The sequence below is a fragment of the Anomaloglossus baeobatrachus genome, chromosome 5 (genome assembly GCF_048569485.1).
Source record: "Anomaloglossus baeobatrachus isolate aAnoBae1 chromosome 5, aAnoBae1.hap1, whole genome shotgun sequence".
In the NCBI taxonomy this organism is placed as follows: Eukaryota; Metazoa; Chordata; class Amphibia; order Anura; family Aromobatidae; genus Anomaloglossus; species Anomaloglossus baeobatrachus.
Genome location: NC_134357.1, coordinates 430,067,587 through 430,080,815, shown reverse-complemented (window position 1 = coordinate 430,080,815; position 13,229 = coordinate 430,067,587). Strand labels below are relative to the sequence as shown.

At 44.9% G+C, this 13,229-nt stretch overlaps 1 protein-coding gene across 1 annotated transcript in view; it reads right to left on the bottom strand.

The window, feature by feature from the left end:
• Nucleotides 1–1,381: 1,381 nt before the first annotated feature.
• The window catches only part of GNAS (GNAS complex locus), a 73,935-nt gene continuing 62,087 nt past the window's right edge, over nucleotides 1,382–13,229 (bottom strand). The window contains exons 6-12 of the mRNA XM_075350366.1: nucleotides 12,381–12,435; nucleotides 10,892–10,965; nucleotides 10,319–10,377; nucleotides 7,884–8,004; nucleotides 5,694–5,824; nucleotides 5,505–5,572; nucleotides 1,382–2,672 (exon numbers count right to left, since the gene is read on the bottom strand). Of these exons, the coding sequence (XP_075206481.1) occupies nucleotides 2,526–2,672; nucleotides 5,505–5,572; nucleotides 5,694–5,824; nucleotides 7,884–8,004; nucleotides 10,319–10,377; nucleotides 10,892–10,965; nucleotides 12,381–12,435 (655 nt within the window). The 3' untranslated portion in view covers nucleotides 1,382–2,525. The remainder of the gene's footprint in view (nucleotides 2,673–5,504; nucleotides 5,573–5,693; nucleotides 5,825–7,883; nucleotides 8,005–10,318; nucleotides 10,378–10,891; nucleotides 10,966–12,380; nucleotides 12,436–13,229) is intronic.

Below are 13,229 nucleotides of genomic sequence, written 5' to 3'. Positions count from 1 at the left end.
CCAGTCATTGGGTATAGTGGCTGCATGGAGTGGCCTCCACGCTCACCTGACCTGACCCCATTGGACTTTTTTCTGTGAGGTCACATCAAACAGCAGGTGTATTCGACCCCTCCACCAACATTGCAGGACATCCGACGACGTATCACAGATGCTTGTGCAAACATGTCACCTACCATATTCAGCAAGATACAGTATGCTGTCCAGAGTCAGATGTGCATTGCAACTAACGGTGGACACTTTGAGCATCAAAAGTTAAATGAGAACCATATGCGTGACCAGCATTCAATCTTTTTGGGGGGGTCATGGGTTTCATATCATAGCATTTCTGTATGCAAGGTGTCGATTCGTATTGAATTGGTGATTCCCTACAACTTTGTAATCCACTTTTTTTTCCCTCTATCTCATTCCGTTTTCAAAATAAACATGCTAACTCCGTTGTTTTCCACCAGGTGGCGCAATAGGTGGTTTTATTGCGTAGCGCATGGCTACTTTACTCTTCCTAGACACCACTTCTATGCCTATAGCTGCCACCATTCTAAAGTTAATGGTGGTGGACAGGATATATAATATATAGGTTTCCCTTTTTGTAATGAATTACTGAAATGAATTAACTTTTTGATGATATTCAAATTTATTGAGAAGCACTTTTAGTTGCTCACTCAATGCAAGTGTGTTGAGCGAGGCTACACCCATCTGGTCAGAACGTAGCATATCCCATACTCTTGGCCACGTGACCGGTGTTCTCAGCGCTGTCACCGGAGAATCCTCACAGTGCGTACGATGTGAAAATTCACAGTGACACTAGACTTAATTTAAACCGGACAACCCCTTTAAGGGCTACCATGTCACCAGACTGTGCTTTTTGCTCCAGTGTTACTAATGCATAATGGACCTGAGTCTCTTGCAGACTAGTCTGCAGTATTGTAGAGTAGACAATCGTGTCTTGTGTAGAAGGATGGAAGCACTAGGTCTCATTTGTAGCAAAATTTGGTTTATGTAGAAACAAGCCAGGTTTTTTTTGCACTTGGATAGATGTTTAAATGAGATCAAGCTGAAAGCACGATGAAGCCACAGTGGGTCGCATCATGAAGACCCACTATAAAAGTGGTTAAATTTGCAACATTTGTACAATTTTGTAAATTTTTTTTTTTTTTTTACTCAACAGGTTTTTGCTTTTTTGTAAACCAGGAAGAAAATAAAATAAAACTATTACTACAGATCGATTTGTCCCACGTTGAGCAAACGCAGAAGGGTAAAACAGAAAAAGAGGTAGGGACGAGGGTGGGGGATGGGGCAAAGGTGACATTGCTATACAGAGTAATCTGACATACTTACATCTTAGCTCATTGTACAGGGCACAGCCAAAATCAAGGCACAAAGCTCTTCTACAAGTTATTTTTTTTTTTTCTTCAATAAAGTTGTACAAAATAATACATTTTACATTCTGTACAAAGAATAATCCAGCAGTAAAATAAAAACGAAAAAAAAAAAAATAAACAAAAAAAAAAAAAGAAAAGTGAGGGGTGTTGTACAGAAGGAAAGGGAGTGATCATGTTTGTGAGGACAGAGGTCTAACATTCTGCACAGGATCGAAGATTTAAAGATCACACAAGGTCGTTTAAAGGACGAAGTGAGGAAGAGGGGGGGTGAACAAAAAAAAAAAAAAAAAAGAAAAAGCGTGGCTAACTCGGCACAAATGTCCAGGTTTTCTTTTTGTGTTTTTTTTTTCTCTTTTGGAAATAAATACGTTGATATGTTGAAACTCATATCCAAGTATTTATTGTTTTTTCTAAAAATAAAAAAAAAAGAAGAAAAAAATGGCACCCTTGTTAAAGGCATAAAATCTCTTGCCACTGCCCTCCCGGTGATGGCAGGGAGCCTCCAAGCTCCAGAATATCAAGACACAATATTACAGTCGAGTCCTTTCTCAGTCGGCGGTCAGCAATGCAGTGAAGGAATACAAACTTGATATAATGGGGGACGGTCGGGTGGGTATCAGGCCCATATCGAAGGATGGAAATAGTCAGTACAGTCTCCAGCCCACTGCACAGACCTCTTCCAGACACGTGTATACATTAGAAGGCGGCAAAATCCTCCACACGCACTGCATTTAACATTGGCATTTTAAAAAGGGGTGGGGGGGTAATCAGGTTAAGGATGGGAGTCCATAAGTCAAGGGTACATTTGGCGCCAGCCCGTGCTGTTTCAGGGCAGAGGGTGGGGGATGAGGGGCAGCAAGCTAACAGTTCCACAAATTGTCCGACAGCAAGGAAACGAGCAAAAAAAAAAAAAAAGAAAAAAGTGCAAGCTGGAGAGGGAGATTGCACACTGTTATTCCATCCCATTGCGGGTTGGATAGTTTCCCCACCCCCTTTTGTTTTTACGGTCGTGTGGGAATCTTTGCAGTTTCATTTTATTTTATTCTATTAAGAGTCCAAGGGAAAAAAAAAAAAAAAAGGAAAAATGGGAAAGAAAAAAAAAAAAAAAAAAAGGCAACAAAATTTTTTTCTTTTAGAATATCTCCATCACAACAGTTCGTATTGACGGAGATGCATCCTTTGGATAATGTCCCGACAATCATTAAAAACCCTTCGAATATTTTCCGTATCCACTGCACACGTGAAGTGAGGGTAACAGTAGTGCCGCCCATCCCCGCTTGCTGTACTGATTCTCTGTAGAGGACGAGAAAGGAAAAAAAATAAATAAATAAAAAAAAAAGTACAATCAATATAACCTGCATAATATACGATACACCAAACCGACAAATTCTGAGCAATGTACCCCGTATCTTAACCCCTGTGGCACCGTACCTTTCTAATACGGTACTATACCATCAGTGTGGATGTTTGTGTACCCCAATACATACACCGCATTTGTGTTACCTTTTTCTCATGTTACTTCTGTGGCACAGCGTGTATTGAATTGTGTAATCGTGTGTATTTAGCCAGTTTGTGATGTGAGCGAGTTTAGTGTACTTCATTATTTTGACCTTTTACTTTCTAAGCTTATGTTGAGATTTATGGTTTATGTAGTTGGCAATTTCTCCAAAATGGCCCAGGGGCTGCATTTCATGTTACTATGAGCAGCTTGCACGGCTTAAAAAGGGCCATCATGGCCTGCAGCATCTCCAAACTAGTCACTCATCGAGCACATCTCTGGGATGTCATTGGATAATAATTGCACAGGGAGCTGCCAGCAGCGGATCTTGATGATTAAGGCCAGAATCATAGTGTGCGGCCATGCCGGGTTCTACCATGAGAGACTCGCGCGAGAAACACGCGAGGCACTAGCAAGTGTGATTCTGGCCTTACTCAATCAGTGCTCAGACGACCATGCATAACCTTAATAGCAGCCAAGGTGTATACTGTAAATGCAGGGATTTCTGCATGTGGCACTCAACTCCATACTGAGTAAACTGAGAAGTTTTGAAAAATGTATTTCCATTTTTTTTTTCATCATTTGCATATTACCATGACTATCCATCCTGTGATTTCCACACTTGCACGGCTTTTCTTTCCTAGGTGCTGAATACATACACACACACACACACACACACACAAAAAACAAAAGCAGACTTTACAAAAAATATAAAATCAGTGTTTGAGATCTGGTGCTTTATGCATGCTAAACACTTGTGCTCGGCCCAGTACGAGCCGCTTGCAGTGTTTGAATGGCTGCATTGCTGGTAAAATCAGCGTTATTGGATGTAGTGTGCACCAAAAAAAACAAACAAAAAAAAACAAAAACGGAGAAAACCTTCACACTCCCTTCCCCATGGAAATGCTCCAATTATGCCTGGCTATATGTGGGTGGAGAGCGGAACTGCCCAATCAGTGACTTCCATTGGGGGTTCACGTCACGTCCAGGTCCAGAACTGAACTTTTTATAAGGTCTGGCTGAACCCGCACGTCCACGGGTCTGTTCATCTCTATTCTATAACAAGCCCGTGGCTAGACCAGAGTCCGGTCCAGTGGGCAGGACTGGCAGAAAAACTGTCAGAAACGAGTTGTCTGGTCAGGTAGAGCAAGTAATTGTGGATTTATTGTCTTTTTTTGTTATATCGCTGCAAACATGACATAAGGAGATTTGTATTTTCTCAGCAATTGGATGTACTGGTTTACCTTACTCACTCCATTTTATAATCTGTCAGTACATTTTTTGCTATATATTCTGAGCAAAGCATGATATAGGGGCTGAGACATTGATTCCTGTGTTGCATAATTTAGGCTGGTTTCACACTACGTTTATTTAACATCCGTCCATAACGTTTTTTTAGCGGAAAAACGGATCCAGTGCAAATGCGTTTTCACTTCAATGCATTTGCAATGGACTCGCGTCCACCTGCGTTCGCATGCGTTTGCGTGCGTTAGACACAGGATCCGTACTTTTGCGTTATTTTACCATGTTTCAAAAACGCTACTTGTAGCGTTTTTTACCTTTGTCAAAATAACGCATCTCACAGGATCCTTCACATTGCGCCGCGAGCTGCAATGCATTTCAATGAGCGCTGGATCCTGCCTAGCAGAATGCGTTGAGTTGCGTTGTAACAGGATCCTGCTTTTGTACTGAGCATGCCCAGAAAGTACTGAGCATGCCCAGAACCAGTCTCGCGTGATCTGTCTCTCTCTCCTCCTCCCTCCCTCACCCTCTCTATCTCTGTCTTTCCCCCTTCCTCTCCTCCCTCTCTCTCCCACCTGAGAGCTGCGAACACTCGTAACCAAGTTAAATATCGGGTAACCACTTCTCTTAGTTACCCAATGTTTACGTTGGTTACGCGTGCAGGCAGCCCTGCTCCTAGCAGCTGCAGACGCTCGTAACCAAGATAAATATCGGGTATCCAAGCCCGATGTTTACCTTGGTTACGAGCGTCTGCAGCTGTCAGAAGCCGGCTCCCAGTCTGGCACGTTTAGTTGCCCTCACTCCCGATCACATGACTCCAATGCCCGCCCCTAAACATCCAGTGACAGGATCCTGCAAAGTAACACATGCGTTTGCATGCGTTTTTTGCTGTAAAAGCAGGATCCGCTTTTGCAGCAAAAAAACGTTCAGGACGCATGTTAAATAAACGTAGTGTGAAAGCAGCCTTACTGAGCTGTGCGCTGCTGTTTCAATAAAAAAACAAAAACAAAAAAAAGTGTTTTATTAGCAGAATGGTATCACTACAGGACTGGGTGTCATGCTATAGAGTCCTCTTATGTAACCCACCCACAACCCAATTAGCAGCAGTGTACACAGAAAGCTGACAATCAGTGGTGTGGGTGAGGTTATACAGGGTTCAGTATTATCACTGCTAGATTTGCAGCAGAGGAAACTGATTGTAGCAAAATGACAGCACGCAGCCCAGTAAGTGACACATTGCTGAAAACAGATTACATAGCAAAAATCTGGTGACAGAATCCCTATAAATAGAAAATATATATTAGCACACATCCCTGCTGTGCATGGTGTCCACGGATCTACGTGGATTTAAAAAAAAAAAAATGAGGGGGGGAGGGGATACTTACAAGAAACTCATCTCTAATAAAATACTTGGCCCTTGTGACTCTCGGGTCCTCCATGGGTTCTGGAATTGCTGGAATGACAAGACAATCTGATCAGCAAAGTTAATCCACAATATCTAAGCAGCGCCAAATACATAAACTGTTGACGCCAATTAAGATCCGTTAGCTAGAGGGCACAGAGACAACGCCTACCATCATCTGGGGTGGTGTAACGACTAAAGTCTGGAAAGTAGTCCTCGATTTTTGATTTTCCAGCCAAAACTTTCTCTGCAAGTAGATCTTGTTTATTCAAGAAGAGAATGACTGAAATGGTCCGTAGCCACCTGAGGAGGGAGGGAGACGTAGAAGAACACTTATTGAGAAGTCCAATGCAGCTCGGGTACATTAGATCTTAGGATCAGGAGTTTAGAACAAGCCTAAGAATCAATTTACATGTGGAACAATGATGTCATTTTGATTCCAATTTACCACACATTTAACTCTCTGGAAATATAAAGGGTGAAATCTGCATCCTTAGGTCAATCCACATCCGTATGCAGCCTATTGAGGACTATTTTGTGCCTTAATGACCAAATTACATTTTCCTGTCTATGTAATAATTTTTTTTTCTTTTTGGTCATTTAAAACTTCATTTTATGGGTGGATACAAGACTATATATAAAGGGGTTGTTCACTACCCGGACATCCCCTCAATCAGTATCTCTGCCCCTGTTAAAATAACACTTACTGATCTCGAGTGCCATTCTAGCAGTGTCGGTACTTGCTCTCAAGGGGCTCACGTGACATTGTTACGTCTCGTGGACCCCAGGGGAGAGAGTGCCGATATCGCGGAAAAGTGTCAGCACCAGAGGAGAGTCTAAGTATTATTTCAATACGGGCAAAACATGGTGATTGAGAAAGGCTTGTTCGAGGAGTAGACAACCCCCTTTCATGGATAAAGTAGTTGATTTGTTGAGGCCACACCTTTAACACCAAAAAAAAAAAAAAAAGGGTGCCTGACCACTCATTGGGTATTAAATGCCAGAGATTCGGATTAACGGTTGTTTATGTAATTGGATGTATGTGAGAGGATCCACAGCCATATACACTGGCGAATTGTGAGGGCATCCTTCCATTTGTCTGGATTAAGCACATGGAAAGGGTTGTGTTAGGGTCCCGTTACACGTAGCAAAGTACCAGCAATCCCGACAACGATACGCCCTGGTCGGGATCACTGGTACGTCGCTAGTGACCTGTCAAACAGTCAGATCTAAGTAACGACGCAGCAACGATACAGCGATCCTCGGCGGTCGTTGGGACCCTGTCACACAGCAGCTATTTTGACGGGCGTTGAAAAGACAAAGCAAAAACACAGCAATGCATGCTGCCCAGCGGGACACCAACAATCAAAAAGTGAACCAGGATGTTCAGGTACGATCGGCAACATTGTAGCGGGGGAACGGTCGCTGCTCTGTGTCACACATAGCGAGGTCGCTGTTGCGTCACAAAATATGTGACGTTTCAGCGATCTCGCTAACTACATCGCTGTGTGTGATGGGGGGGATTTAGTGAGAATCCCCTCTGAGATAAATATGAGCAAATATCCAGTGAAAGAGGACATCTAGAAGAAGGTGGGCATGTAACCAGACCTTAGGGGTACTTCTCACATAGCGAGATCGCTGCTGAGTCACAGGTTTTGTGATGTACCAGTGACCTCATTAGCGATCTCGCTGTGTGTGACACTAAGCAGTGACCTGGCCCTTGCTGTGAAATCGCTGATCGTTACACACTATTCTGGTTCATTTTTTTGGTCGTCGGGCTCCCGCAGGGCAGCACGCAACGGTGTGTTTGACACCTTACCCAACGACCTCGTTCGCGACTCGCGTAGGCATGCATCTTCGTTGTTTTCCACGTCCTCTGTCCCGATTGGTGATCGCTACTGCGTCCGGATTGGCCGCTTCCATCCTCTGTTCTGGCTTATAGATTGCAGTACATTTCAGAGGGCTGAATTCACTTGTCCCGGACCGAGTGTAGCAGCAGATCGTAATACAGTCCATTCTGCATCGGGACTGTAGGATGGACAATGATGGAGAAGGATGGAAGCGCTATTATGTTGCCTTCTCTAAAGGCAAGGCCGCACAGTCGCAACGCAGTTACGACCATCAATCGGAGCAGAGGGGGCGCGGAAATAGCAATGTAGATGCACGCCTATGTTGCTAATCAAGATTTGAATCGTGCTATGTGACAGGGTCCCACCGACCGCCATATCGTTGCTGCGCCGTTGGTAAGATCTGACTGTTTGACAGTTCACCAGCGACCCTGTAGCGACGTACCAGCGATCCTGACCAGGTTGTATCGTGGTCAGAATCGCTGGTACGTCGTTTAGCAAGACGGTACTCTTACCTATTGTTCCAGATGCTCTTGAAGAGGTTTAGTGCTTCCTGGAGTCTGTTGGTCTGATTGTCCTCCCGGATCACCATATTATAGCTGCTGCTGGCAACCACGAATATAATCGCAGTCACATCTGAAACAAAAATAATAAAAAAAAACCAAAACATCTTTGTTAGCACAAGAACAAATGTATGCCAATATATCAACGAGCCTTCATCAGAGGGTTAAAGTACTTCCACATCTCCTTGGGCCTTCTCAGAATTTTGTCAAATTCTGCCTTAAGCAGAGGAGTCCGGGCAGCCAGTCTGATTGCAGGGAAGCCTAAAAGGCAAAATGTCTTCATCTCAGATTGTGGTACTGGGCTGGGAGCATGCGGAAACGAAAAGAGAGTGCTAAATAAGGGTTTAAAAGGGTACTCCAGGGAGATAAAACATTTTTCTGTACTGTCCCTGCCTCATACACTGAAGCGGAGCTGGGCACTGCAGTTATTTCTTATTAATAGTGATAGGTGGACCTGGAATGTAAAAGTGTAAAAATGAGACGCGTCAACGAGATACCCCACTCATTACTAATCTGCAAGTCAAAAGAAATGACTACAAAACACCGACAAAAATCCTTTCAATTGAAATAAAATACAAAGAACCACCCTCTTTCACCCCTTTAATCCCAAACACCCAGTTTCGACGTAATCCACACGAGGTCCCATGACTATTCCGGCTCTGCTACATACTCAAGGCACAGCGCGCGGCCAAACAACATGACCGAACGCTGTGGTTTTAGGCAGAGCCTGACTGACCTGAGCGATGACGTCACTCCATTTATTTGCGGTCACAGCTGGAGGTTCGCATGCTACCCCACCTGTGACCGCAGATAAACTGACCTCACCTCACAGACTTGCATCTCCAGTGGGTTTTTTTTGCCAAGAGATGTAGATTTGTTGCCGAAATTTACACACCATATTCCTGCGCCAAATCTGCGTATTCTGCCAAACCAAAAAAAAAAAAACGCATCAAAACACGATGCTGCGTTTTGTTTTTTTTGTCAGGAGATGCAGATTTGGTGCAGGAATATGGTGTGTAAATTTCAGCAACATATCCATCTCTTGGCAGCAAAATGCACAAACGCCATTTCGGTGGCTTTTCAGCCAGGAGATGCAAATTTGGTGCTACAATGTCTGCAGCTCCTGGTAGAAAACCATGCTGAATCTGCATCAAAACAGCTAATATGCTTTTTTTTTTTTGCCAAAAAAATGCAGATTTTGTGGTGTTCCCAGGTATCTGCAGGTTCGCCCATCATTAGTTATTGTATCTTTAGATCGCTTGTAGCTCAATAAAATAGTTACTGTTCCTCACCCCCAAGGTTTGGTATGTTACATCACAGATTAGTGTACAGCTCCGTACTGCAGCAGAGAACAGGGGGCATGGCCGCCGGGTTCATGCTCTTCCCACCTGCCAGTCCCGATACTTGCTCCTATCCAGTCTGATAAGGGTGGCGTGGCTCCCGGCTACATGCTCTTCCTACCTGCCAGCCCCCTGATACTTGCTCCTATCCAGTCTGATCAGGGTGGCATGGCTGCCGGCTCCATGCTCTTCCCACCTGCCAGTCCCGATACTTGCTCCTATCCAGTCTGATCAGGGTGGCGTGGCTCCCGGCTCCATGCTCTTCCCACCTGCCAGTCCCGATACTTGCTCCTATCCAGTCTGATCAGGGTGGCGTGGCTCCCGGCTAAATGCTCTTCCCACCTGCCAGTCCCCTTATACTTGCTCCTATCCAGTCTGATCAGGGTGGCGTGGCTGCCGGCTCCATGCTCTTCCCACCTGCCAGTCCCGATACTTGCTCCTATCCAGTCTGATCAGGGTGGCGTGGCTCCCGGCTCCATGCTCTTCCCACCTGCCAGTGCCTATACTTGCTCCTATCCAGTCTGATCAGGGTGGCGTGGCTCCCGGCTCCATGCTCTTCCCACCTGCCAGCCCCCTGATACTTGCTCCTATCCAGTCTGATCAGGGTGGCGTGGCTGCCGGCCCCATGCTCTTCCTACCTGCCAGCCCCGTTTTAAGACTGGATAGAAGCAATTATCAGTGGGCTGGCAGGTGGGAAGAGCATGGAACCGGCGGCAATGCCCCCGTTCTATGCTGCAGCGCATAGCTTTACACTGATCTGTGACGCAACGTCCCATACATAAGGGATGAGACGCAGCTACTATTTTATTGATTTACAAGTTATCTAAAGATGTTAGCACTGCAGTAGCCAGCTCAGCGTCAGTGTATGAGGGCAGGGATAGTACAAACTTTTTTTATTCTCACCGGAGTACCCCTTTAAGTCCAATTTTGAATTTTGTGTGGGCCCCAGTCACAGCCAGGCAATCTCCAACCCATAGATCTCCTTTACACAGGTGCATGACATTATTCATTTCATACCGATCATTAAGGCAGGAGCTCCAGTCTCACCATTAAAGCACTGGATCCATTTTCTGCGTTCATCACGTTGGCCGCCAACATCAAACATGCTAAATAAGACAAAGACATTAGTTAGAGAAAGCACTGGTCTATAGTGCAGCCTTATAAAGTACATATCAGTTTGTGATTATTGGGGGTCCGACCGCCAAGGTCTTAATGCTTATTTGGCAATGCTACCTCTTCTAAATTCTCCTCACCAATCACTTTGGCTTCCTGTATAGAGGTGAAATAGTGTAGAGGTCGCAGTGTTATACCAGTGCAGCGGACACTTCATCTGCAACCCCTCTTGTTCCTAGTTTATGGCATGTCCTAACAAAAGGCCATCACAAGATGGGAAGAACCCTTGCATACCAATAGCTACTGGTCTTCATTATCGGTCATTGCTCCAATGCTGTAAAGAAGGCACATGCTTCCCCTATATTCTGGAATAGCTACAATACGACAAATGGCCATAATGCTGACTATCTGCGAGTATGGACCTACACATGCTAAATCCTGGGTTTCATATAGTTCACTCAATGGCCACGTATACATACGTATACTCACAATGCTCCCTGCACTTACTGAAAGTTCACTTTGTCAACTTGAAACTTGGTTTCAAATATTCCCGATGTCAGGACTCTGCACCGTAGTAAATCCTAGAACAAGAACAGAACAGGGATTACCAGTTATAGTAACTACAGCCAACACTGGCCGGCAGCCACAAACCAAGATCTGCCGGTTGTGCTACAGAAGATCTCACAGCTCGTTTTCCACAAAGGACTTTTAGGCCACAATATTTGTAGGGAGGTAACGGGCCGTTCTAGTGCCTTCAGTACAATTCAACAGGTCTCTGAAGGAGAAAATAAACACAAGTCCCACCTTACAGGGAAACTCAATGGGACGAGCATAGACTAGGTGGGGGTGTGAGGTGGAATATATTCTAATCTTATGGAAGTGGTATTTATCCGCAGTATGGGCAATAATCAGTAGGAGTACCAACCAATAGGTCCCCAACTAGTGACTCTAAGGCCAGGTGCCCACGGGACTATAACTGCAGAATTTGCCACGGAAAACCTGCAGCAGTTATCTGTAATTTCTAGATAAATCCGCAGGTTTCAACATGTACAGACACTCCGCATGTTATCCTATGGGACATTGGGAGTGCTGTGTCCATGCTGCGGTATGTGCGGCTGCAGAATATGCTGCGAATGTCCCACAGCCGCACGTAACTGCATGTCAATTATTCCTGCGGAATTACCTGCAGAAATCCAGGCTCTCCACTATGGAGATAGAGGTAAGTCGCACAAATGTCCGCAGGTTTACCACAGCTATTTTGCTGGAATCCCGCAGCTATGGATGGCTGTGGATTCCAGGGGATCAGCTGCGGGAAACCTGCGGCCGTACCTGCGGATATATCAGTGGGTACATTGCCTACGGGATAATGTCCCCACGTTCAGGATTTATAGCAAGAAGTTCTGCTGCAAGTCCTTACATGTCAGAAAGGAAAACTGCTGGTGTAAGATGCACTTTTTTTGTCAAGATTTGACATGCATTTTTGGCGGTATATTTGCATGCTGCAAAAACTGTGCAAGAATTGCCATGCTGCAGATTGGAATCTGCTGCAAATCTACAAGGAAAAAAATAAGTAACATCTGCATGAGATTTCAGAAATCTCATTCACTTTGCTGGTACTGTGAAACACTGTATTTTCAGCAAAGCTGTGCAATAACCCCCCCCCCCCAAAAAAAACAAACAAACAATGTGCATATACCCAAAGACAGTATGTAACTCCGGGTCAGTACAACTCAAAAGGGAGTGCAGCTCTGGAGTAGAATACTGGATGTAACTCTGGATCAGTAAGGTATGTACAGTGACTACATAAATGAGAGCATAAACAAAAAGGCAAAAGGACAGGAACTAGGAAGAATGAAATCTTGTGAAAGGCAGGCGAAGGCGATGTTATGCACTCTGGGATCTGGTGACTTAGTGCCATAAAAAGCTTCTACAATACCCAAATCGCAATCAATCATCAAGAAACCATGCTTCAGGAGCCCTCATCTCCTGCACTCACCTGATCAGTCGGTGTATAGTCATTCTGTTGCACGATGTCAATTTTGTCTAGAAAACTGAGGCAAAGAGAGAGAATGCATGTAGAGGTTAAATAAATAAAATTTACCAAACTGGTAAAGTACAATACATTTCCTAATATTGGTATCGGGCCCCATTAAGTGCTCCACCATATAGTCTCTGATCAGAGCAGATTGTGTGCTTTTGTCTCCACACAATATAACAGTCCTGTATTATCAGAACTTCTGGACCATCAGATATAAAGTTGGAGCCAGGCTGTACAAAACACTGCGCACATCTGGCCCTGTCTGTTCCAGTCTGGCCCGCAGAACAGAGAAAGAAAAAGGGCTGACACCAGAAGACTGCGGGCCATACCGTGCAGTGCCATCCTCCTCTGCTAGCCACCGCCATTTGCATCCAAAGGATGCAGACAGTGGTGACTATATTGGTGGAGGGAGGATCGCTGGCTCCATCTTCCACTAATCAGCGTGAGGCACAGCAAACGCGATGACATTGCATGTGCTGTGTGGAGTGTCCGTGCATAGGAGGCCGAAGAAGAGCGTCAGGGGAACTGGAGCAAGGAGGGTTTGTGGTGCAGTTTTTTTTTCTTCATGTGTCTCGGATGTTTACATGTATATGTGACGCTATGTGGGGGCTCATACTGTATACTGGAGGCTATGTGGGGGCTCATACTGTATACTGGAGGCTATGTGGGGGCTCATACTGTATACTGGGGGCTCATACGGTATACTGGAGGCTATGTGGGGGCTCATACGGTATAGTGGAGGCTATGTGGGGGCTCATACGGTATAGTGGAGGCTATGTGGGGGCTCATACGGTATACTGGAGGCTA